Source organism: Ascaphus truei, chromosome 1 (genome assembly GCF_040206685.1).
Source record: "Ascaphus truei isolate aAscTru1 chromosome 1, aAscTru1.hap1, whole genome shotgun sequence".
Classification (NCBI taxonomy): Eukaryota; Metazoa; Chordata; class Amphibia; order Anura; family Ascaphidae; genus Ascaphus; species Ascaphus truei.
The window spans coordinates 95,241,269-95,268,553 of NC_134483.1; the positions used below are offsets into that span (position 1 = coordinate 95,241,269).

The 27,285-nt window shown below is 39.9% G+C and overlaps 1 protein-coding gene across 4 annotated transcripts in view; it reads left to right on the plus strand.

The window, feature by feature from the left end:
* The window catches only part of MSH3 (mutS homolog 3), a 239,535-nt gene extending 212,786 nt beyond the window's left edge, over positions 1 to 26,749 (plus strand). For 3 of the 4 annotated variants that reach the window (XM_075592324.1, XM_075592301.1, XM_075592316.1), the window contains 4 exons: positions 18,542 to 18,728; positions 21,173 to 21,299; positions 23,055 to 23,229; positions 26,405 to 26,749. In XM_075592324.1, the coding sequence (XP_075448439.1) occupies positions 18,542 to 18,728; positions 21,173 to 21,299; positions 23,055 to 23,229; positions 26,405 to 26,486 (571 nt within the window). In that variant the 3' untranslated portion in view covers positions 26,487 to 26,749. The remainder of the gene's footprint in view (positions 1 to 18,541; positions 18,729 to 21,172; positions 21,300 to 23,054; positions 23,230 to 26,404) is intronic. The other variant, XM_075592307.1, reaches the window with a different exon arrangement.
* The last annotated feature ends 536 nt before the right edge of the window (positions 26,750 to 27,285 follow it).

Here is a 27,285-nt window from a genome sequence, read left to right on the forward strand (position 1 = left end):
CTTTTATCTTATTATATTATAGAAACCCCAATATCCTTTACATTAAAAGACTTTGCCATAGTTATCTGGCTTTCTACCAAACAAAACGTAGAAGGAGGAGAACTTTATACTGTAGGTGATCCAAAACTTGATGGGAAGCCAGGAGAGAAATGTACGGAGGTGGTGAGCAGACACCATTCTGGGAAACAGTTAAATAATTCCAGCTGATTTGTCTCACTCTGACTCAGTCACTTGTCCTTTCCATCAAAAGCCCTATTTCAGTGTCTCTATTGGAGTAACACCAGAGTTAGGTACAGTATGACTTGAATAATGTTATTTCCTAGTAAACATTTACATAGTAAATTACATGTTGTCTTATTTACATGTAATTTATAATAACAGTGGTTACAAATATAGACCTTCCTCTCTTTGGTTGATGTTCACCTGACAATGGAGGGGAAATCCAGAGTTCTGCCGGGCAGGTATACCAGAGCAGGGGTGCTCAACTCCAGTCTTCTAGCCACCTCCCTCCCTTCCCCCCCCCCCCCCCCCACCAACAAGTCAGGTTTTCAAAATATCCCAGCTTCAGCACAGGTGGCTCAATCAATCAGTTCCAGCTTCAGCACAGGTGGCTCAATCAGAGGTTCAGTCAAAGACTGAGCTACCTGTGCTGAAGCTGTGATATCCTGAAAACCTAACCTGTTGAGGGATGGGGGGGATGGCGGGCCTTGAGGAGTGGAATTGAGCACCACAGCACTGTACCAAGGCAGTATATAGCCTTCACTGCTTGACTCAACTGTGAGGTAGGGCTACAGATGGAGCTCTGGACTAGGTATTTGAATTATCCTTTGCCCGTGCACCACACTGGCTCCCCCCTGCACCTAGAGCCACATAAACAAGAAAATATATGTTTCTTCTACGACCCTCCTATGTCAGTACAAACGTTTTCATAATTAAACCCTGCCCCGCTTGTCCACTCTGCCTTTTGTCGGTGCAAAGTGCAGAATATGAGATTTTACAAGTTCTCAAGAGTTCAATTACTATCACAGATATTATGTTATAAACCTAAAAATCTAAATGTGGCACAGAGTGAACAAGGATAGTATCCTCACTTGTCACCCAACTTCTGTAAGTCAGTGGTTAATGAATCTAAAGTTACCCTCGTAACTCCTGTTTTTGTAGCAAACATTAGAGCCCAGTGGGCTGCACATAAGTATAGAATATTTGATTTTTAAATAAAAATTTTTTTACTATGCCTTAAAAAACTCCCTTTGTTCTCTACTAATTTCATAAAAATTACGTTGTTTTACATAAATATTTTACAATTGTGTATCCCTAAATTTGACACGTCATTTGGTCACATGAAATATGCCAAATGTCAAAAAGGAATGTCTTTCTAACCAAATGTTAGGAGTAAATCATTTCCGGATTTTACAAAGGGGAGGAATGTTATCCCTTTTCCCACACATGCAGTTGACCACGGTCATTTTGGTGCAAAGTTTTTTTTTTGTTTGTTTTTTTTGTTGAAGCGGCGTGATGTTATTGCACAATAAAGTTAGTAAAACCAATGATCTATGCTTTTCTTAAGCAGTACCTAATTTAAAATTAGTGCATGGTACAGTATGCTTCATAATCTAAAGGTTGACATTATATGATAAGCATTTAAAGCTGCAGTTCAGTCTTTTTTTTTTTTATTTATTTTTTTACTTCAATAGTTTCATGTGGGCAATCTCGAATTACCTAAAGAACTGCATAGCCAATTCGTTCTCCGTCTATTGATCGGCAAAGTTTGGCGACATCTTTAAATATGGGGAATGTAAATGGTTGCTATAGCAACAAGCATGCTTGTTAAAATAGAATACAAGAAAATTGGTCTTTCAAAGTTGTTTTTTTAAAAACAGAAAATGCTAAAAGTATTTTTTCTTACTACAGAACTGATTTATTTAAAAAAAACACATGCAGGATATTGACTGAACTGCAGCTTTAAACATGCTTGGATGCACATGGTCGCTAGCTAACGAAAGTTCTGTTAACTTGTGTTTTGAGCATGGTGAAACAATCATGAAGCAATGACATTTGATTCTCTTTCAATGCCTTGGAAATCGTCAGTGTAATAGGATTTCATTCCCAAGTGCACTATGTAAGTGAAATAGATACAACCCAGACTGAATCTGTGCCTTTTCTCATATCAAGTCATAACCTTTTGTCTCCAAAGTAGTTACATAGTTGTACAGTAGATGAGGTTGAAAAAAAGATCTATGTCCATCGAGTTCAACCTATGTTCAATAGAGACGACAGATACTAATCCTATATTTGTATTTATAGTATATTGATCCACAGGAAGGCAAACAAAAACACCTAGTGAAACATTATCCAATGATGTCCATAATGGGAAAAATAAATTCATTCCTGACTCCAGTAATGGCAATCAAATTTCTCCCTGGATCAACATCCTCCTTAGTTATTTGGTAGTTCTTTGCCTAGGTATTTCTAAATCCAGTGTTTGTATTTGACATCTTGCTGACTGAAACACCACTCAGCACATCCTCCTGCTAAATGTCAATCTTATGCCTCAGCGAGAACATTCTAATACGCATCATCCTCATAAGAATGAAGTTAGTGGAAGTGGGTAATACGATTTAACGACTATCGTCCCCCACACTGACAGAAAGTAACAGGGTCATATTCTTTCAACTGATTTTTGGCAGCTCACTGTGTATACCTGGTAAATATAAACTTCATCATTTCAAGTGGGGTGTGGCCTCATATACAGAAGTTATAGAAAACACAATACCAGCATATATTTTTTTCCCTCCCAATCAATTTTTTTTATTATGTCACAAAAAGCATGCAATCCATTTATTTCTGTATTCTCAATATGAAGACCTGACATTCATGGACACCAATAACTTCTGTGTATTGTTTAGCTCCGATGGTGGGATCTTTAGTTACATATTTTTGGCCCCAAAAAATAGAAAGTCTGCAGTTACACCAAAGTAAAAAAAAAAACAACTTTAAAGGTTTATCGTGATCATACATTTGCTGTAACCTCTGTGTAATTCCACGGGACATTGTTTGCTGAAGTTATTCATCAATGCTCTTAAATGAGAAGAATCTTATTTATTATTTATTTATTTGTAAGTAAGTAATACATTGAGAGTTACCTCTCGTTTTCAAGTATGTCCTGGGCACAGAGTTAAGACAAATAATACATGGTTACAAGTACAGTTACATAAATGAACAGGGTATACATTATATACAAGACATTGCATGCACAGTTAAAGAAAATATATATTATGAGCGTATGAAACAGTTACAGACCAGGTTAAAATGTGAGACAGCCTTAGATTTGAAAGAACTTAAACTGGTGGTGGATATGAGAGTCTCTGGTAGGTTGTTCCAGTTTTGGGGTGCACGGAAGGAGAAGGAGGAACGTCCGGATACTTTGTTGAGCCTTGGGACCATGAATAGTCTTTTGGAGTCTGATCTCAGGTGACAGGTGCTGCATGTGGTAGGGGCGAGGAGCTTGTTCAGGTAGCTGGGTAGCTTGCCCAGAAAGTATTTGAGGGTGAGACAGGAAAGGTGAACTTTGCGCCTAGACTCTAGTGATGACCAATCTAATTCTTTGAGAAGTTCTTGATCCTTCACTGAAAAATTCTCAGACTTGCCAGATTGAAAAAAAGTCATTAAATCCAAAGTTACTATGGAAAACAGTGTGATTTCGCCAATCGTCAATTTTCATGGTAACTTTCTCAAAACTTGTAAAAGTGATAAATGTTTGTATAAGTCAAAATCTTAAAAAAACATGAAGTACAATATTTCTCCCACTGGAAAATGTAAAACAAAACGAAAAAGCCCATTTGTTTTTTTTTTGCTTTTGTGCAAATGTTTTTAAAGATTTCTATGAACTTTTGCAAAACAATCTCTTTTATCTTCAAATGTCTCTATTTTCATGTCATGCCATTATACAGATAATACCAATGGTTCCAGTGTCTTTACCGTCAGTGAAGACTTGATTCCATCTCAATAAAAAAAAAAAAGCATTAAATTTTTTTACTGACTAACTTTATACACTTCTAGACCCACAAATTACATGCTGTTCAGCTAAATGTAACCACTTAGTAAATCTGGCTGTCGTGTTTGCCATATGATCTTGACTCTGGGTCCAATAGGAAGTGAATGCAGATTCTAAGCTCACAGTTCTATTTCTAAGTTATTATGTTTTCTGTTAGTGTTTTCAATCGTAATAAGGCATTAGAGGCAGGATCTGGTTTTGATCTCTGTTTTTAGCTTTAAACAAACTTTAGATGGAATTACAGTAGCAAACAGAGGGAAGGAGCGCAAATCCTGTTCAGCAGGTTGGAATGATAAAAACAAACATATTTTATGGACTCATTGAAAAGCAAAACTAGACAGTATAGAAAAACACATGGAGGGGTAAACACACTGAGTATTACTCTACGTGTTTTTGTGTGGTGTTCGTTTGCTTTTTAACGACTTGCAATACCATGTATTTATGTTTACAATTGGTGTCTTGTGTATTTGTGTGCCTTTTTCTGCTCAATGCTCTAATACTTGGATTGGAAGTGCTAACCTGCCAGTCCTGTATTTGCCATATTTTCTTCACAGGGGTCTCATATTAGTCTGGGAGAGCTCCCTCTTCTTTAATCAATTTAGATGGAATGACAGTCATGGTTATTATTGTCTTATCTTTAATGACGTTGTCGGATATATCAGGATCAAGCAAGAGGTATTTTTAGAGACTTAACCCTTTGGCTTGTCTTTAGACAATGAGTGTCAAATAATACTGTTACATATATATTCTTCCTTAATAGCTCTCACTGCTATATAGGGAGGTACTCTTCTTGTTACTATTTGTATTGGTCTGCACGACATTCCTCTGCCATGCGTTTGGAGTGGCCTTCTTACCAAGACACTTGGAAGGGACACTCCTATCCTCAGGGACCAGTATTCCGTAATTCGGTGCACGTCCCTCCTCCCTACATAAGTTAGGCTTACATTGAGACTTGTCAGTATGGACCAATCCTGTGGTGCTCCGGAGCCCTTATTTGAAAGGACTCCTCTTGAAGTACCATGCATATTCTTCTTTCAGGGCAGACACACAAACTCTGACTACTTCTATGGGCTATGACTATGAGGGGCATTTCCCCTAACTATAAAATAATAAAAGGTGAGAATACATCCGTGGTACATTTACTGTACACTTAAACATAACTTATAATGAGGCTCCTCCACTGACACTCCTCCAGGAACGTGAACCTAGAATCTTATACACTCACTATATATATCTACAAGTGACATCACTGGTCACCATGCCTACAGCAGAGTGGCTTAGATTATACTCAGTCATCCTATGCCAGGTGATAGGCTAGGGACATTACCCATGTAGTTAACTCTTTAAGGCAGGGGTTCTTAACTCAAGTCCTCAAGACCCCCCACAAGCATGTCAGGTTTTCAGGATATCCCTGCTTTAGCACAGGTTGCTCAATCAGTGTCTCAGTCTTTGACTACCCACTGATTAAGCAACCTCTGTTGAAGCAGGGATATCCTGAAAACCTGTTGGGGAGTCTTGCGGACTGGAGTTGAGAACTATTGCTTTAAGGCAATAGTAATCCCAAAGGGGGGGGGGGTTACATAAAGGTCACAGTATTACAGTATGTATTGGCTTGTTAGTTAAGCAGTGACTACATTAATATTAATAAATGTAACATAAAATAATTAGATATTGATGTATCATCAAAATGCATAAATTGCATTACATTAATTCTAATTTTTGTGTTAACAGTAGTATCGGCTTTCAGGAGTTAAAGTTATTGTTCTACAGATGCAGCAGCTGTTATTGCTCCCGCTGTTGAACTTACAGTATGTCACTGATATGTTTATTAAAGAACGACTCCAGTTTCTTGCATGTTTGCTCAATAGGTTTGCATGTGTGATGCTTACAGGATCTTCCAGTGACTGATACATTGTTTGAGCCACTTTAACGTCCTGGGGTTTTCAACTGATCTTGCGTCCCACATTGGAGGCAGCTGGTCTGGTCCTCACCCACGTCGCTCAGGGTACTTCACCTTCCCTTGAGTATTTCAGCTTGCTTGTCCTTTAATCTGGTTTATCTCCTGCACACGTTGAATTCACCAATGAAAGAACAACTTCTGTTTTTTCCTTAGCGTTGTTTATTTATTACCTGGGTCGCATCAACCCGCAGTGTTACAGCATGTTGGGCCGTGATTATACACAAAAATGGGAGGGAAGTGGGGTTGGGGGAGGGAAAGAGGTGCGGGTCCCCCATCCTCACAGCACCGAGCCACCGATGCCCCGCTCTCACAGCACCGAGCCGCCGGTGCCCCGCTCTCACAGCACCGAGCCGCCGGTGCCCCGCTCACACAGCACCGAGCCGCCGGTGCCCCGCTCTCACAGCACCGAGCCGCCGGTGCCCCGCTCTCACAGCACCGAGCCGCCGGTGCCCCGCTCTCACAGCACCGAGCCGCCGGTGCCCCGCTCTCACAGCACCGAGCCGCCGGTGCCCCGCTCTCACAGCACCGAGCCGCCGGTGCCCCGCTCTCACAGCACCGAGCCGCCGGTGCCCCGCTCTCACAGCACCGAGCCACCGGTGCCCCGCTCTCACAGCACCGAGCCGCCGGTGCCCCGCTCTCACAGCACCGAGCCGCCGGCCCCTCTCTTTCATCGCGCAGCTTGTCCCCCGCTGTCCCTGTCTCACCGCACAGCCTGTCCCCCGATCTCACCGCACAGCCCTTGCTGCTGCCGCCACATTGTGGGATGACTATGTGAATAACCTGGTGGATACGAATTGTCAGGACGTGGCTAAAGTGAGGTTTGGCCGCTCCGTGTGGGCCTGTCACCCACGCTCCTGCAGCATGGACGGAAGAAACTGAGTATTGCAGGGGACTGCTCATGCAGACGCTGCTTCTATCCTATGGGACTGATACATTAAACAGTGGCTTATGCTTTGCTATCTCACTATATGAAGAGGTTTTACATGGAGAAGGGTTGATGAAGGAAGTGAAGGGTACCTTTGCCACTCAGGCCATTGAAGAAGGGTGTTCCGCAGCGCGGTTCTGTCTTTCCTCCTCTCCCTCCAATCCTCCCTCTGCCGACCAGTCTCACTGGGGACTCATTGCCCTTCCACATTTGCAGCCGCTACGATTGATCTTTGGAGACACGATTGGACTGTATCACACTCACATTTTAATTACGGAAGAACTTTGTTCATGATTCATATATTTTTCTGTCTGTGCAGTTATATGAATATCAATGTCTTAATTTTTGTGAGCATTTGAAGAATTTTCTCCCTGAATCTAGTTCTCACCGTGCAGCACTGATCTTTGAACTTTGTTGTTCTTCTGTTTAACCTCTGTGCAGCAGAGACCCCCTGTGCTGTTTTTATATACTGCGTAGAAGAAGGCTATATATTATCCAGCAGATATCTTCCAAAAAAAGGTTGTCTATCTTTTTAGAAAGGAAAGGTATACGGGGATATACCTAATAAGTAAACATGGGAAGGCTGTTCATCCAGAGTGTAATCTGATTGCCAATTCTTGGAGTCAGGAAGGAATTTATGTTTCCCCTTATGAGAGATCATTGGATGATATGTCACTGGGGTTTTTGTTTGTCTTCCTCTGGATCAATATACTGTAAGTTTTGATATAAATTCTCATTCATAAGTTTTAATATAATGTATTTCTTTGAGGAGAGGCTAGCTAAATTATGCCGCGTCCATGATGACTGCGATCAAATTGACGTGCCTCTATGATGCTGTCTTTAGAGCGTGCGACCAGAGGTGCCGGTGCTCGCAATGTGTGAGGAAACAGAAAAAATCTGTTTTCTCGTGCGATGGCTGGGTCACGTGGGCGGTTCGCCTTATGAGGGCAAACCAGCTCCGTGATGTGACTCACGCCCTCGTCACGCCCCCCTCATCGCGTCCAACTACAGGGCACACACACCTCCAACTAGAGCAAAGTGTGAAGCCCCTTGCGCGGCGCACGCACACTCCATTGACGCGGCCTTAGATTTATTCACATTAGAAAAGAGGCGTCTAAGAGGGTATATGATAAATAGGTAAACATAGTGAGGATGTTGATCCATGGAGAAATCCAATTGCCAATTTTTGGAGTCAGTAAGGAATTTATTTTTCCCTTTATGAGAGATCATTGCATAATGTGTCTCTGGGGTTTTTTGTTTGCCTTCCTCTGGATTAATATACTGTAAGTAGGGATATAGGAGAAAGTATCTGTCATCTAAATTTAGCACAGGTTAAACTTGATGGACGTATGTCTCTTTCCAACCTCATCTACTATGTAACTATGTAACAAGGACTAATTGTAGTACAGTATAAATGTGATGCAATAAATTTGTTATGTAAAAAAACTAATGGAATAAATTCCTAATAAGAACTAATAAAAAATATTTAAGCGGGGGCGGGGCTAGGTGGTAGCTTTTTTGATTGGGCGAGTAGCTTTTTGGGTAATTTGTCAAGCCCTGGTGATAACTATATACAAATATATTCGGGGACAGTACAAGGAGCTTTCAAAATAACTATTCATCCCAAGGGCAGTGCAAATGGCTTGGAGTCATCCCTTAAGGTTGGAGGAAAGGAGATTTCACCAGCAACAAAGGAAAGGGTTCTTGACAGTAAGGGCACTTAAAATGTGGAATTCATTACCCATGGAGATTGTGATGGCAGATACAATAGACTTGTTAAAAAGATTGGACATCTTTTTAGAAAGGGAAGGTATACAGGAATATACCAAAATAGGGGTTTTTGTTTGTTTTCCTCTGGATCAATATACTGTAAGTACGGATATAGGATAAAGTATCTGTCGTCAAAATTTAGCTTAGGTTGAACTTGATGGACACGTCTTTTTGTATACCTCATCTACTATGTAACTATGTAAGACAAATATATTATAACAGGATATGTGATCATGATTTCCCCTTTTACCTACATTGCCAGCAATCCATTGTAATGAATCCTACTTTGCAACAAAATAATTCAGGACACTGATTGAATAATAGCAATGTTATGGGGATATATTTGTAGCTGTTTAAAGCTAATAAACTGTTTCATTTTTCATGTGAACCATAGCACGAGATATGCATTTTTTTAGGCTACATAAGGATGTCTTCAATTTAATGCCCCACAATTTCTAATTACAATGTTCAGGCTGAAATGTGTGTTGAGTTGAACATGAACACAGTACTGTCTCTGCCAAATAGGCTTCAGGTGCAGGTTACTTATAAATGAGAAACACATTCCTTTAAACATTGTAATAAAATGAGATTTCACAGCTTTGACTTGTTGCTAAGTGCAGTATTTCACAAGAGAAGTAAGTGCTGTGACCTTAGGTCTGCACGAGAATCCACCATCTAATTAACTGCTTACAAATGCAGTGGCCATTTCTACTTTTTCAATGTACAGTGTAATTCAGTTTTTAAATGAAGAAAACTGTGAAAATGTTAGATTGTTGTTTAAACGTTAAATTCTATTGCATTGTGTAGCTTTATTATCTAGATCATCGGTACACGGTTGTTGTATGCAAAGATGGTTCTGGTCATCTGAGTTTTCAATGTGTGCCTTGTTAGGTGCTCTAGAGCTGTGATAACATATTAAAGCAGCAGTTAAAGCAATATCCTACATGTTTTTTTCTTAATCAGTTCTGTACTATGAGAAAATACTGGTAGCATATTAAAATTAAAAAAAAAAAAATGTTTTAAAGACATTTTTTAATGTTTCTAATGTAGGAAGTATAATAGGGTATGTCCCATTGTACCTTTCTTTCTCCACATAGTATATCTGCTATGTAAGTCCTGTTAAGTTCCAGGCAGTAGCAGGTTAATCTATGGGCCAGTGACCCACCTTCTGCTATCCTAGAAAGTGAAGGCAGAGAGGTGGTGACTCATGGCCTGTGTACAGCCCCTTAGAGGTGGGTACAGTCCACGAGCCGCCCCTTCCAGAGCTTTCCTAGGAGGAGGATCACAGTTAGGCCTGGGACATAGTAAGCACTTAGGTGCTGCTGCTCGCTCTTGCTTGCTGCCGCTCGCTCTACCAGGAGCTTTTTGCTGTCCTGGCAGAGGAGACAGCAAGCGCGCTTGGGAGGCGGGTATCACTGTGTGTGTCACTCGGTAGCTGTCAGTGTGTGTGTGTGTGTCACTTTGAAGTGGTCTGTGTGTGTGTGTCACTGGGGAACGTGTGTGTGTGTGTGTGTGTGTGTGTGTGTGTGTGTGTGTGTGTGTGTGTGTGTGTGTGTGTGTGTGTGTGTGTGTGTGTGTGTGTGTGTGTGTGTATTATATAATATTTAAAAAATTAAAAAAAAAAGACGTGAGAATAAATTATTTATTAACATTGTGCAACTTTGATAAATATATTCATGCACACACGCACACACACATATACACACACACATATACACACACACATATACATACATACACACACATATACATACATACGCACACGCACACATACACGCACACATACACATACACACACACATACACACACACATACACACACACATACACATACATACACACACATACCTCTGTGCTGCCTCTGTCTTGTCCGGTAGTGCCGGACCGGCTGCAGACCCATTGGATGGGAGCGGTCACGTGACCGCTCCTCCGCTTCCCGGAGCGGCAAATTTCAAACTTGCCTGTCTCGGGGAAGTTTCTCAGCCTCCACACGCATCAGCAAGCATGCGGAGGGAGAAACTATAGCCGCGCTGATAACAGATGCAGGGGCTTTGTGCATCTGTTCAGCGCGGCTCAGCGACGCTGAGTGCACTATGTCCTGGGCCTTAGAAGAGTCTGCCTCTGCTCCCCGTGGAGAGAGGAAGGGCCGTTAGCCTCTCCCATCGCGAGGATGAGCTGGCCCACTCTAGGCCCAAGAGGCCTAGAGAACACCAAGACCCAGGCCCCACACTACCAGGGCTGCACCATCTGCTGTTGTAGAATATAAATAATAACCAGTTTTGTTATATCCAGAGATGACATAAATCTGCTTTGCTGTCCATAATACAGGGCATTTCTGAAGATTTTGTTTTTGTTAATTTAAAACCTGTTGAGTTGAAACTTGGGAGAGCGTTAGTCACTTAAGGATATCACATTGAAGGGAGTAATTATGTGTTTTATTTAACACCGCCTCTCAAATTCCACATTTGAGCTCTGTGAGACTGTCCACTTAAACTTATTTATTTAAAAAATGTTTTACCAGGAAGTAATACATTGTTACCTCACATTTTCAAGTATGTCCTGGGCACAGAGTTATGGGGACAGATAAATGGTTACATTAAATAGACAGAGGTTATACATTTCATGGACAGTTAGAGTTGGAAAATTGGGTACATGGGATAAAAAGGCTGGTGAGTTTAATTGAAACTAGAGCAGCGTTAACATCACCAAACGGCTCACACCCTAAGGCTGTCCGCCTTTGGGGGCGATGCAGATGTAGACTGAAGGGGTTCAGGTTGAATGCTGCTCTGGTTTCAAAAAGTCCTTTGTCCTCTTGGGTCATTAACATTGCAGAGGGCAGGGCTGACAAAATACAGCAGTAAGCAAATGCAGATATTAACCCTTAGAATGCTGGTTATGTGCAGAGGGGAGCAGCTCTTGGGGAACCCCATCAGTCGCCCGCCTTTGGGGCAACGCAGATGAAGACTGAAGGGGTTCAGATTGAATGCAGCTTATGAGGGAAATCAATTTAAAATGACATACAGTCCTCGCCGTAAGTAAGACCTTTCTTAATTTCCAGCTGAAACCCAAAAGGGAAATATGTGTTTTAAAGCTGTTCACATTTGTTTTTGGACCTGTTTATTTATTTTTACATTATCTGGAACAGTAGTGCCCAATTTTACCTCCATGAACCCTATTGTTGCCAAGTTACAGTTCTGTCACAAAGAGTTGCATTGTTGTCCATTGGTGGCTCAGTGAGGCCAATAGATACTGTAGCACAGAAACCAGAGAATTCCAAACACTGAAAGTAGTGCAGCTCAGATAACTCTAAGGGGAAAAACACTTCAACATTGTTTCTTTGTGTTATTTAACTTAAGGAAGACGGTTATATTACTGAGTTCTTTTTAAAAAAAAATATTTTAGAAATAGGTCATGTTCCGGTTTCAGAAACTGGCTTAGTCCATCGTCAGGAGATGCTATATTACCGTGTGTGTGTTTTTTTTTTTTTATTATTTTATTTTGTAGATTTAGAATGAATGTTTATATTTAACTGGATATCTTGATATGTCTTAATGCTTGTTGGATAGGTTGAAGTATTCGTTTTTAAGACTCGAGACCGTTTCTGACAATGTTACTGTAATGAAAATGGTGAGGAATAGTAAGTATTTTAATCCATCTGGTGCTTCAGGGGTTAATGTGGTTACTGTTTGTTTTAAAAATACCAAATAATGTTTTGTGACCTGTTAAACCCTTGGCCAGGCCTAGTTTTAGGCCTGATAGAATCTAGAGATAAGGCCATTTGTTTTGCCAGGATGGTATTAAATTATGGCTCTTCTGACACTAACGTAAACAGGACACTTTTAAAGGTACTTCCAAAGCATTCCTTAGATACCCCTGTGCATCCTACCGAGGGGTTGGAGGACTTTATTAAAATGAAGAAGTTATGGGCCTGATAGTAATTCATAAGAGTAAGAATTTGAGATTTGTAATTGTTGCGAGGAGACGAATGCAATAAGGTAGGGTTACCATAAGTCTTTATATAAAAAAGAGGACACCAAAAGCCGACCACGCAAGGGTGCATGATGAGTGCCGACCAAGCGGCGCTCAGCGTTCGCGCATGCATGTTAAGCTTTCGTTCACGCATGTGCGGAAGGCTCTAATTGCTCGCTCATGCGTGGTCGGCACTCAGCATGCGCAAGTGTGGTCGGCGCTCAAAGCTCGCACATGTGAGGTCGGCTTTCATTTGCGTATACGGGAGCAGTGAGCACCAACCGCGCATGCGCAAGTCCTGACGTGTATCGCTCGCGCATGCGCAAGTCCTGACCATGTGACACTCGTGCATGCGTGGCTTGCTGCGTTCGTGAATGAAGGCTGCATGTGCGATTGACGCTCGCACATGTGGCTGGAAATACTGGACGTTTTAAGATATTAAAAAATTCCTCTGGGACGTCGAGTTGAAATCAAAAAGCCAGACATCTCTGGGAAAACACGGACGCAAAGTAACCCTACAATAAGGCCAAACCTTCATCCCTAGCAGGTGACAAGGGACAGATATCAATTTGTCACTCAAATTTAGGAGCAAGTTGGCTCACGTGTGTCTAAGTATCAGGACCACAAAGTTATGAGGTCTTTTATATATCTAAGCAACTTATGAAATGTCAAAAGTGGAGTTTGTTTCTAATTTTCTAAGTCATAAAACCTTCAACAGCTGATTTACAACAGGGGTGGGCTTATGTTATTTCAATGGGCGAAGAATGGTATATACTGTAGGTCTTGCCCTGGAGTTATGAAATCAGAATTCAACAGAGGTGGGTTTGGGATCAAATACATGAATTTTCTTCTTTCTAAGCCAGTGACCTCTATGGGGGAAAACCTATGACATATGGTAAAGTACTGTATAGGGATTTCTGTTTTATATTTTATCCTGTTATTTTAAGAGACTATTCTGCATTTATTATAACTGCATGTAATCTCTTTTCTGTAATCTAAGCACTGTATTTTTTATATATATATATTCAAAGGTTTAATAAGTGATCATTTGGGCTCTGAATGAACTGTTGCACGCTCTGTAGAGAATAATTTACATTTTTGGACACATTTTGCTACACCAGATTTTTGTGTGTAATAGTGCATAGTTTTTCTATAATAAACCAGGACTTGAGACCCTGGCAGATATATATTATTTACACATATTGCATTTTTCTTGGGAGGAGGCGGAAGCAAATAGATGTGATTGCAATTAAGGGGTTAATGTTAACTCATTGAAAGTACTTTGGGGAGGAGAAAGAAAGGTGAGTTGGCTAGAGTAGCAGTGTGTATTAACCCTGGCTGCATATCTAATTCACGTGCTCATGTGTGTGCTGTTCGTGACAGGTGGTATATGGGGACGGATCGAGGGGAGATATTATTCATTTGAGGGACCTTTGCGAAGGTGAAAGGTTGGCCAGCTAGAGAGCTGTGTATTCCTTATCCCGTATGCAAGTCACATGCTCACAGGTGTGCCGTACGTGATAGCAACTAATGAAAGAGAAATATTGTTTTGAAATGTTCATTCGATTGCACTTGTACAAGGGTACTAGTGTTCTCATAAATGCCTTCTCCCTCCTGCCCGGCGAGAGCAGGCTTTTAATTTAACCTTCTGCAATTTATAGGCACAGAACACTAAACAATAGTGTCAGACTCGCATACTAAAAGTAATAATAGATTTGGTGTATTTGAGAATAACCGGGTTTCATAAAGTGGACTCAGCCTTTAAACTATTTTTTTTATTTTTTTGCTTTTGTTCTGGCCCAAGCACACCCTGATAGATGCGTAGGGACAGGCAGGTTAACTCAATCCCATATATCTAGCAAGGGAACCTTCTTACTTGCTGAAGTGTTTATTTCGGGCAACAACATACAAATAAAAGGGGGAAAGGGTACTGAGGGAACACTGGGACATGAGAGCAATGGAGGGAAAGGGGAGCTATGAGGGTAGTGGGCTAAATGCGGAATGTGGAACTACGATCATTCACCCAGTAGCCCAAGCACGCTGCCTAGGGGTCACACTCGACTCCTCTCTCACATTCGCCCCTCACATTCAAAACATTTCTAAAACCTGTCACTTTTTCCTCCGCAATATAACAAAGATACGCCCTTTCCTCTGTTGCTCGACTGCTAAAACTCTGACTCAGGCCCTCATTCTCTCCTGTCTTGATTACTGTAACCTCCTGCTGTCCGGCCTTCCTGCCTCTCACCTGTCTCCCCTACAATCTATTCTAAACGCTGCTGCCAGAATCACTCTACTCTTTCCTAGATCTGTCTCAGCATCTCCCCTCATGAAATCCCTCTCCTGGCTTCCGATCAAATCCCGCATCTCACACTCCATTCTTCTACTCACTTTTAAAGCTTTTGCCCCTCCTTACATCTCAGCCCTAATTTCTCGTTATGCACCATCCAGACTCTTGCGTTCTTCTCAAGGAAGTCTTCTTTCTACCCCCTTTGTATCTAAAGCCCTCTCCCGCCTTAAACCTTTTTCACTGACTGCCCCACACCTCTGGAATGCCCTTCCCCTCAGTACCCGACTAGCACCCTCTCTCTATCTACCTTTAAGACCCACCTTAAGACACACTTGCTTAAAGAAGTATATGAATAGCAATGTGGATATTCTGCACACATGATACATAAAGCTTGGCCACCTGTAGACGCACATACCAGAACTCCCTCCTACTGTCTCTGTACGTTCTCCCTACCTAACAATTAGACTGTAAGCTCCTCGGGGCAGGGACTCCTCTTCCTTTATGTTACTTTTATGTCTGAAGAACTTATTCCCATGACCTGTTATTTATATTATCTGTTAATTATTTGATTACCACATGTATTACTTCTGTGAAGCGCTATGTACATTAATGGCGCTATATAAATAAAGACATACAATACAATACAAAATGCAAGATATAGGGATAGGTAAAAATCAGTAACTTTACCAGGATAGGAGAGATGACTGCTCAAGTTGGCTGCTGGTACTAAATGCCAGCATGCTGGTCTGGGTTGATGGGAAATTTACTGGGACAATACCCCCTGGCAATGGGAGGGGTAGCAGTCCATCCTGGTAAAAAGGCAGGGGGGATGCCAAGGCAACTGGCTGAAGCCAAGAAACCCTCAAGGGGATGCACCATTGTTGTAACAGCTAGGCTGAGGAGTGCTGGCAGCCTGAAGACAGAGAAAAACACAATCCTGTTCCAGGACAGCTTTTATCTCAATTTTTACTGGAATTTAGAAAGTCTGATGGACTAATTGCAGTTGAACTTATGGAGAATTACTTTAGTAAAATGGTGACAGGTTTGCTGCTTATTAGTGAGTTTCTGCATGTATGCGATCTTTTTCTTTTCCCCTTATTTTTCAGTTTATACAATTTAAATCTGGTGTAGTGATTGATGCCTTATTATCTTGAAGTTCTGTGGCAAAGAAGCCTCTAACTAGGAAAACGCTATATTTTATACCGTGTTATGGGATGAGCGAGTACTTTTTGCTTTGAGTATTTGTACATGATCAGTGTTCTGTTCTATCTGAGACATCACAAGCCGGGCTCTAAACCTAATCAACAGCTTTTAGCAAGAAACAAAATTACATAATCAATATTTTCAACATTATGAATTTAGAAAAATCATAACATGTTTTCTATCGTTACCGAACCACAGTACTGTAAGTTAAATACAATTTCTCATCCCCCCTTTTTATTATTACTACCATCTAAATGCCAAAGTAAATCTACAGGTTGTTGTTGTATAGTGATTGTTACCGTGGTTACCAATTTATTTCCATTTGAAATATTTCATTAGTCTGAAACGGTTCAAGCAAATTGTCTGAAAATGTAGTGCAAGTTGCAAAATAATACATCTAATAATTTGTATCAAGAATCCGCTCACCATTTTTTTTAAATCACTTCATAAAACTAAACATGTATTCAACGATGGGGGCTGCACCGATTTTGGTTTAAACTTATAATAATAATAATAATAGCATGTTCTTGTATAGCGCTGCTAGTTTTACGTAGCGCTTTACAGAGACATTTTGCAGGCACAGGTCCCTGCCCCGTGGAGCTTACAATCTATGTTTTTGGTGCCAAGGTCACAAGGAGCCGACACGGGGAATTGTCCAGGCTCCCCTGCTTCAAACTCTGTGCCAGTCAGTGTCTTTACTCACTGAGCCACTTCCTCTCCCAACTTATGACAGATCTAAGTTAGAATAGCAGAAAGGTACCCTCAACATTTCATCAGAATTGGTCAAGGCGTTTGGCCTGTGGGGAGAGCACACACAAGCAAAAAAAAAAGACAACAACAAAAAAAACTCGCACCCAAAGCGTCCACAGTGTCTAGTTGATGTCTTCACTCGCTTGCTCATCTAATCAAGATTGTCCTGAAATTCAGCTCCATTTTGCACTATTCGGTGAAGCTTAGTGTCAGTATTCCTTTTTATAAACTCATGCAAACATTTTGTGATTCTAGCCACTATGTGCACAGTGCATAAAACGCATCACTTATGATGCATAGCAGATAGAATATAAGTATTGAATGCATTATTGAAGAGACCTTGGTTCATAACCAGTTGTAGAGCTGAGTGACCATGGACAATGCACTGATTCTTTTAAATGCAAGTGCTAAAATATAGAGCAGGTGTTGGTAATGCTGCATTCATGGTATGTGTGCATATTTCCCAGATGTATCTCTGTCTAAAAGTAACAAATATGTTACTATATGCTCCCCTCTCCATCCCAATCAAAGTCCTTCTTTGTGGTACCTCATTCCCGCCAGTCTTATTTCTTACAACCCGTGCATGTCCCTTTAATGCAATTAAACATGTTGTACTGGTCTGTTTGTAAGGAATGCTCTTGGTAAACATAAAACTAAAGAGTATTAATTACAGGAGCTGAATGCATACAGCTATAGCCAATTACATTACAGTGAATCAGTTGAACCAGATTATGCTGCATTACATTCAGCAAACAAGGATCAAAGATTTAAGTGCTGAAAATAGGGACAACACACTGTAAAACATGGATACATTCCTTAGAACTGTAGCACTAAGGGTACTTACTCTTCAGGGAATCATGGTAACTGTTGTGACACGTTCTGCAGCTCTACTTCAAAGCTTTATACGGGTTTTTGTCTAAAGTTTACAACCATAAATACCTATCGGGTATGTTCTATTTTAATTTGCTTCTCGTTTTCAGTTGAAACTAGCATACTTATTTGTGTTTTATATGGCAAGAAATATTTATACCTGTAATTTAAAATCTAGGTGAAAACCCATGTGAGACCTATGTTTTTGCCATTTTTGAGGGGTTCTGTTTAATTAAAGTCTCTTGGCTGCAAAACAAGACAAAATAATTGCGCCAGATTTATTAAAGGAAAAACTGCAATTGCTTTTAATAGGACTCCTTGTCTTAGATAAATATGGAATGAGGCTTACTTGAATTGTATTGTATGTCTTTATTTGTATAGCGCCATTAATGTACATAGCGCTTCACAGCAGTAATACACGTGGTAATCATATAAATAACAAATAATAAATAAATATAAATAACAGGTCATGGGAATAAGTGCTTCCGACAAACGTAACATTTAGGAAGAGGAGTCCCTGCTCCGAGGAGCTTACAATCTAAATACTTAAGGAGTTACTGTCTTTGCAGCCTTTTATTTTTTTAAAGATGTACAGTATTAATAAACAATAATATTATGGATATGGTTAATGCCATACCGATTTTAATTGCTTTCGTTGGTCGGGCGATGCCAAAGGGATCTTAATCTTCTACTAACATTAGATAAATATGGTTGTGTCTAAAGCTGTTTTTTTGTTTGTTTTTTAACTTACAGAATGGGAGCTGCAGACAATATATATAAAGGCCAAAGCACATTTATGGAAGAATTATCAGAGACAACTGAGATATTAAAAGCTGCAACGCCTCGGTCACTTGTTATATTGGATGAATTGGGAAGAGGCACCAGTACACATGATGGTATCGCTATTGCTTATGCAACTCTTGAATACTTCATAAGAGATGTAAGTATTTTTATTTTGTATCAAAGATGAAATGCCTTAATGTTCTTTGCAGATGATGCTAAACGGCGTAAGGCTATAAAATGAGAGGGGGTATGATTTATCTAAGGATGGTGTAGACGGACGTTCACAGAGGTACACAATTAGGAGGCTTTATAATGTGAAATTATTATAGGCTTTATTGTGCCTGTTCCTTTTCATCAGGAAATTATCCAAACACGGGGGGGAACAAAGCTTCCATTCACTTGGGAGTATTTCTAGTGAAATCCTATGCAATTAGTTCACATCTCCATTAGTTAAGCATGTCTCGCAGCAACAAAACATATAGCATGAAAATAAGCAGATATAAGCAGTCTCTTAAGAATAAAAGTCTTATCTGTTTCTTGGAGGGAAAATCTTCTCACTTCCTGGTTCAGCTTCAGGTGTAGTAGTTTTCCCTGTGTCTTGAAATCAGCTCTGCTGTGCAGAGCTCAAGACCGATCAGCTCCAAAGGTCAGCTCTCAGTCAGAGCTAAGGAGTGTGTCACTTCCTGTCTCAAAGACAGGCTTTTTGTAAACAATCTAATCAGGTAGGGGGTGTTTAGTAATTAACTACCACACTGCTAGATTAAAGGCACATTACTGAACAGGGATAAGTCCCCTGTTACAGATGAACTTGAATAAATAAAGTTTACAGGCTGATTAGGTTTAATATAGAAACGTATTAACTAAACATATCAGTGTGAAAAAGTTAACGCAATCTTTGGTGGAAGAATGTTTTGAGTAACTGCATAAAACAGGCTGAGAATAAGTCCTCCGATAATATTTGAGAGTAGAATCAAAGAATGTATATTAATGAAAGAATCGAGAACAAAATTAATGGAACCTTTTAAAGACTATGAATCAGTCTTGTTTTACATTTTGAACTTAATAGCTTCTGGATATAAGCAATGTTGTGTTTTTTTTGTTTTTCAGGGTAATTAATTTGAGACGACCAGATCTTATTATATTTTTATATATCTTTCTGAATTATACACATATATTTTTCCATAGTCTCCATGTTTAAATGTCTACAGACATTTAAACATGGCAGGAGATACCGGCACCCCATACCGGGGCCTGTAACTTGGATGCAGGGGGTCCCTGAGGCTAAAATTAATGTGGTTCAGCTCCGGAGACCCCTGCTTCAATACTATGTTATTAAAATAAAATTTAATTTACAAAAAATAAAAGCAGATTTATTACCTTAGCGGCTAGCTGCTAAAGTAATGAAGGGGTTAAACCAGAGTAAGAGGCAATACAAGAGGCACAATGGCAATGAATGGACAACCTAAAAATTAAAAAGAAACACAAATTAAAATACATTAAAAAAACAAACAATTTGCCAATAAATCCATTGATTGTCATAGTGGTAAACCATTCTCACTATATGGGCATGGATTGCCACAATGGCAATGAATGGGCAAGCTGTAAATGGGAAACAAGCACTAAATAAAAACTAAAAAAAAACATTTGCCAATAAACCCATTTATTGTCACAGTGGTAAACCATGCTCATAATATGTCGGATTCCGTGTGGACAGCACGATAAACCATTATACTACATCCGTATAGTCTTATCAATTGATTGATTGATTGATTAAATTAATTATATATTGTCTGGAGGTGGAATGTACTAAACATCAGTGAACCAAATGTGCTATCATATACATATAACTAATACTCTTAATCATACAATGTTATACCTAATTTAAACACTTGGATAAAAGTGGTATAAAGACATCAATATTATAATTATTACTTATAGTACATTTAATTACCTTTCAACATAACAAATGTACCTGTGTAGAGAGAACAAGACCTATATTCACAATCATACTAGATAATTATACTTCATTTGTATATCAGGAGATTAAAAAGAAATGCACACACGAGTAGATGATCTGATGCCACCTCTCTTCTAATGATGTGTTAAGATCACAGTTTCAAAGATAAATATTCTTAATTCCTTTTGTGTTCAAGTGCTATTGAATAAAACACTTCTATAAAGGAAAGCACATAGTCACACCAATTTGGGGACATTTTACAGTCTTGCATTTACAGTATGTACTGCATGGATTATTATAGGTTTTTTTAACAATTTGTGTAATTGTTACGTAATAGTTTGGCCTTCAGTTTTGTAAATGTCTGTAAAAAATACAGTAAGTGTCTTGTCAAATGGGAAATTTACATGTCTTGTTTTCATATAATTATGCTGTATTATACTGTACATGGTATGATGAAGATATTTTCCACTTACTGTACGACATGCTAATTATTTTATAACCTGTATGTCATTCTTTTGAGTTTATTACCCTGTCACTTCCATGTTATCATTTTGTTAGTGAGAGCGCATTCAGTGCATGTTGTTCTATATAGGAATCTCTGTACAATTTGCTTTATTTTTAATTTTTATTATTATTATTTCCAGGTCACATCATTAACGCTGTTCGTCACGCATTACCCTCCATTGTGCGAACTGGAAAAGACCTATGCTGAGTGTGTAGGAAACTACCATATGGCTTTTTTTCTTGATGCAGAGGAGAATACGCACAACGGTATGAATATTATAGAAATAACGACAAGACTAGACGAATGTCATCCCAATAGCCTTATTTTGTGTGCTAAAGTATTTTCATTCCAGTGAGAACCAATTGAAATGTTTAATTACACTGAATTCTTTCAATGCTAACTTCACTGTGTCCAATCTTTAAGAAGGATTCTTGGCTTGCTAAAAATCTTTTTGACCAATAATTGTAATGCAAAAAAGTAGGGGCGGCTCAAACAAGAAAAACTAAATTTGTGTTTGCATGTAAAAGTTTTATTGGGAAACACATACTGTAAGTACACATTGAAAGAAGGGATAGATATGTATGGGTTTTATATCCTGTACCTCTTACAAGCGCTCTGCTACTTTTTAGTATATTTACCCTTCAATAAAAGAGCAGTTTTATGAAAAATGCAGAGTTGGGGGGGGATGAATATAGTAAATACATTGAAAATAATTTGCATAGATGCATAAGAAACAAATATATTGAAAGATGAGCTGTACATCTAATTGGGTGTGAAAGTTTACAGTACAAGGGGAGAATGGCAGTCTAGGTGTGACATGATTCCTACCCATTTCTTTATCTTGTACGCGCATAATAATAATAATAGCATGTTCTTGTATAGCGCTGCTAATTGTACGCAGCGCTTTACAGAGACATTTTGCAAGCACAGGTCCCTGCCCCGTAGAGCTTACAATCTATGATTTTGGTGCCTGAGGCACAGGGAGATAAAGTGACTTGCCCAAGGTCACAAGGAGCCGACACCGGGAATTGAACCAGGCTCCCCTGCACGCATCCCTGTGAATAACTGTTTTTTGTTATTGTGTGCATCAAGACATATTTTCCTCTGGTCAGCCCAGTTGTGGGCTAAGGAAATCTCTGCAGTCTTTCTTTTCCTTGGTCAACTCTCTTGTGAGCTAAGGAATCTCCTTCCTGTTTCTTAGCTCAGGCTTTTTCTAACAGTCCTAATCAGCCAGGTGGAGTCTACTTGGAGTCTGGTTGATTGCCTGTGCAATTAACCAGCACACAGCTGGATTTAGAGACAGGTTTTTCTCAACTAGCCACTAAGGTATTGAAGGGGTTAAACAGAAGTACCTGGTTTGTTGGGGGTTGAGGGGGTGGTTGAAGGGGTTTGTTGCCCGAGGGTGGGTGGTTAGACCTCCAGGGAGGGTTGTGGGAGGGGTTAATACCTTAATTACCTTAGCGGATAGTACAGTGTAGTATAGTTTACCTTAAAGCAGAAGTTCAAGCTGCTTTTTAAAAAAAATGTTTTTTTAATAAATTCCATTCGATGTGTGCATCAATGCATTCTACACACTGACAAGTGATTAGCTAAGTTCCAAACCGATCGGCGATGTTTCGTCTCACTAAATGGCTGTCAGTGCAGCAGAAGAGAACCCAAAATGCAAAGTTCTGTGGGGAAGATCATGAGACCAGGCAGTCACTAGATACAATTGGTGCACTGCTAGAGAGAGGGCAGGGCTCAAAAGGGGTTTGCAAGAGCATATTTCATAAGAGAAAGAGGATGTGACTTTGTAAATGGTTGCTATATGAACAAAAAATGCTCATTACATTATAATACATTAAAAATGTCTTTACATATACAAGTATTTTCTCATAGTACAGAATTGAGTTATTTAAACAACACACGTAGGCGATTGCTTGAACTGCAGCTTTAAAATGAGCTTTATATTATATACAGTATGTTTAGATTATTTTGAGACTATAATGCAACAACTAATTCACATATTTCTTCTTCTGTAGGATCTGGAATTGAACAACCTCCTGAATATATTACATTTTTATATCAGATAGCTAGAGGGGTTGCAGCAAGGAGTTATGGATTGAATGTTGCTAAACTGGCAGATATCCCAGAGGAAGTCTTAAGGAAAGCAGCATATAAATCAAAAGAGCTTGAGTTGCTTGTGGATATGAAAAGGTAAGAATCATTACAGTTTTTTTCCTTTAGCAGTGAAAGTTTAACTCGGCCAATTTCACCTAGATACAGAGTAGAAAGAAGATCTGTACTCCAATGGTCTTATCAATAAAAGGTGGGTTTTATTGAGCAGTGATCGACGTTTCATTCCACTTGTGAACCTTCCTCAAGATAACAAGCATGCAAAATGGTGAACATTATATACCTTCTTGGAATGCCAATTATAAAAGCGTCCAAAGCGTCCAAATCAATAACAGGAGAATAGCAAAACAGAATAGTCATAAAGTGTCTAAGTGCTGTAAAGTGATACAAAGTGTCATGATGTTAAAACAACACAACAAATAAGACTTGACATAATAACTTGAAAGAATGTAGACAAAACAAAACATAATAATGACAGGGAATATGAGCCAGGTATGTCCAATGTAACTAATAAATACTATGAAAAAAGTGAAAAAACTAAACACAGAACAATTAATAATGAAATGTGAGAGATACCAGTTTACAAATGACTAATAATAACTAAAAAAAAGCACATATAGGGATACACACTAAATAGTATCACAAAAATAAAGCATAACAAATAATACACAATAAAAATACAAATACACAAAAGCAACTTGCAAGTATCAAATCCTTGTCTGGGTCGTGGTATCTGGTCAATGATCATGTATCGCAATAATGATAATTGATGGTCTAGTTCAAGGAAAATGTCTGGCACCAGGTTTAGTTGATTCCCCTTTCTTTAGAGTCAAATAAATACTCTATCAAAGTTCATTCATGTGCTCCAGTGAAGAACGATCAGTTTCCCCAATATACTTCAAACTACATTGGCACAGAATGAAATATACCACCGACATGGTATAAGGTAAGGGATGTAGAGATCTTGATTTCATTCCAGAGTGCGGATGTTTGAATGAAGTTCCTTGTATAAGTCCACTCCTACATGTCATGCAGCACTGCCACTTGTAGCATCCAGGTTTCAACTGGGCAAGAACAGTCTCGAGTATAAATGCTGCATATTTATCATAAGGATCCGTTTGTACCAGCATATCTCTTAGCCTAGAGGTATTTGAAAGTGCAAAAAGTGGCTTTCGTTGTGTATACTTATTTTACTTATGATCTGTGGCTAAAATATGCCAGTGCTTGGTAAAAATTCCTTTAACATATTACAAAGTGCTGAAAAGGTAGGGACAACTAGTAATCTAGCACGATCTGTTACATTAGCACTATCACGCAGTAACGTATTTCTATCGGTAGACCGTGTTCTTGTGACGTGTCTAGCTACATGAAATCAATTGTACCCACGGGCTAAAAATCTGTCCTCCATGAGCTGTATCTGAGTGGTCTGTTCACTCGGATCGCTAACTATACTCATCACTCGTAAGAACTGTGAATAGGGTAACCCTGCCATGAGCGGTACATGGTGGATACATGTAATAAACTATTTTTGGCAGTGGGTTTGGTTTATAGAGTAGTAGTAATCTTGACTTCCTTGCAGGACACTGATACATCCAAAAAGTTCATAGTGTGGACATGATAATTCAATGTGAACTATATAGGGCTATCAAGTGAGTTGAGGTCATGTGCAATGGCCAATAGGTTAGTCTGAGAGCTATCGTTTTTACCTCCGTAACATTGCACAGATATTCCCTTTCCTCTGTCCCTATCCTGCTAAAACTCTTAACACAGGCCCTCATTCTCTCCGTCTTGACTATTGTAACCTTCCACTGTCCAACCTTCCTGCCTCTCACCTGTCTCCCCTACAATCTATCCTAAACGCTGCTGCTCTCTCCTAAATCTGTCTCAACATCTCTCATGCTGAAATCCCTCTACTGGCTTCCTATTACTTGTAAGGCTATACACACTTCTGCTCCTTCTTACAGCTATGCCCTAGTTTCTCGCTATACACCTGCCTGACTTGCATTCTGCTCAAGGATGTCTTCTGCTTACCCCTTTTGTATCAAAAGCCCCTTCCGGCCTTGAACCTCTTACTCACTGCCCCACACCTCTGGAATGTCCTTCCCCCTCAATATATGACGCCACCCTCTCTCTACCTGTAGGACCTTTCTTAAAACAACTCCTTAACAAGGTTTATGGGTAGCTCTACTGGCTGATACTGACATCTCAGATGCACTGACCTTGACCCCTTGCAGGCGCACTTACCATAATTCCCTCCTACTGTCTCTGTAAATTCTCCCTACTTACCTCTTAGATTGTAAACTCTTCAGGGCAGGGACTCCCTTTCCTATTGTTACTTCCATGTCTCAAGCACTTATTCCCACTATATGTTATATTACTATGTCATGTGTATTACTGCTGTAAAGCGCTTTATAAATAAAGACATGCATACAGATGCAGCCACCAGTATTAGAACTCTTGCCTGGGAAATTCTGGGGCAGTCTCACAGTAAATGCCTCAACATTTTTGTGAGATTCTTAATGGCCCATTCAGTTCACATACATGCTCCGGACCCATTGCGTACGTTAATGAGGGGTATGCCTGTATAGCCTTAAGTCAACTGCATATTAACCAGGAGAATATAGGAGTGCAGGGAGCATTTACCACCTTATAACAGTAAGCATTCTACAGCAATACTGACTCAATGAGCATAGAACAGATACCACTTATGTTCTTTACCTATTGATGTAGTACATAGGATATTGTACACTGCACTGCAGTTAGCTGCCTCTCTCTAAGTCACTGGTGCTAAATCTGATTAAAGCCTGCAAATCCAAAGGCTTCTGGCAATTGATTATGGCGGAGACAATGCTGACTCTGAAGTTTATCTGAGTGAGTGCGCGAGTGCTGTGCTTCCTGATCTAATACCCAGTCTGGGCTCAGAACAGATTGTTTGCAGCTGTGATCTCTAGCTGAAAAATGCACATCAAGCACCTACATCACTACCCATTAGACTGGCTACAATAAAGTAACATCTACATCTCCTTGACTTTGCATTTCATTTCTACAAGAATTCATTAAGAATATTTAAGAGTAAGCTACTGGGAAATTAAGTCTCAGTGGTCACACAGGCAACTGCTAGGACCAGCATTTATAATGGAGAATAGGATGACTTCCTTTACCAAAAGCTGTATTAAAGAATGTCAGGATGGGATAGATTGCAACTCTTAATAAGAAGTGTGTTTAAATTCTATTTAATGTTTTTATTTTTTTTTAGAAAGAAGATGAAGGCGTTTCATAAAGCATGGAATATGCACGGTTCTGCAGAACTGCAAAAATATGTTGGGGAAACCGAGTGAAGCAAGAAAATATATCTCTCCAGTGCTTGGAAAGGCCAAAACTCAATCTGCGCCTATACAGAAGAAATGCTAGTTATACATTAATTGTAATCATGAATTCCCATAATACTGTATCTTATATGTCAAATATTTGTAAGTAAAATTGACTGTCATTGTTTTGTCTAATTATTTTTAACATGGTACCCCAGCACATCGTTTTATTCAGTAGATTATTTAATAGTTTTGAAGGTGCAAATATCGGACATTTATTTTAAAATAAATATTCTCAGAATATTCCTAGAAATAGTCAGGTTTTTTGCTTTCATTTCTTTTAGAAATCACAGCATATGCATTCTGTCCAGGGGAAAGTCAGTACCTATATCTTATGCTTCCATTAACCCTACGAAAAACAAGACTGTGTTGGGGCAGGCCTGTCAAACATAAGGCCCTCCCAGACCCTTCTGTCAGTCCCGCAGACGCGTACACACCAGGATCGATGGTTCTGGGACATGGGGAGAGCTGGTGTGTGGGAGTGGCCTGTGCTGTCTCTTCCATGCTGCTCCTCAACTTGACTACACCAGGAACTCTTGTGAGGCTTGTTGGGCCAAATAGGAGTGCCCGGTTCGCCTTTGTATGGGATCCTGCTGCAGTAAGGTGCGGGAGCAGCATGGAAGAGGCAGCACAGGCCCCTCCTCCACACCAGCTCCCCTCATGCTGCCTCACCCGGTTCCGTAATCTGCCTGCTCCGGTCTGGATCACGCCTCACCCTGCTAGAGTGCGAGGAGATCTGAAGAGTGTGAGGGGAGGGAGGGGGGTTAAG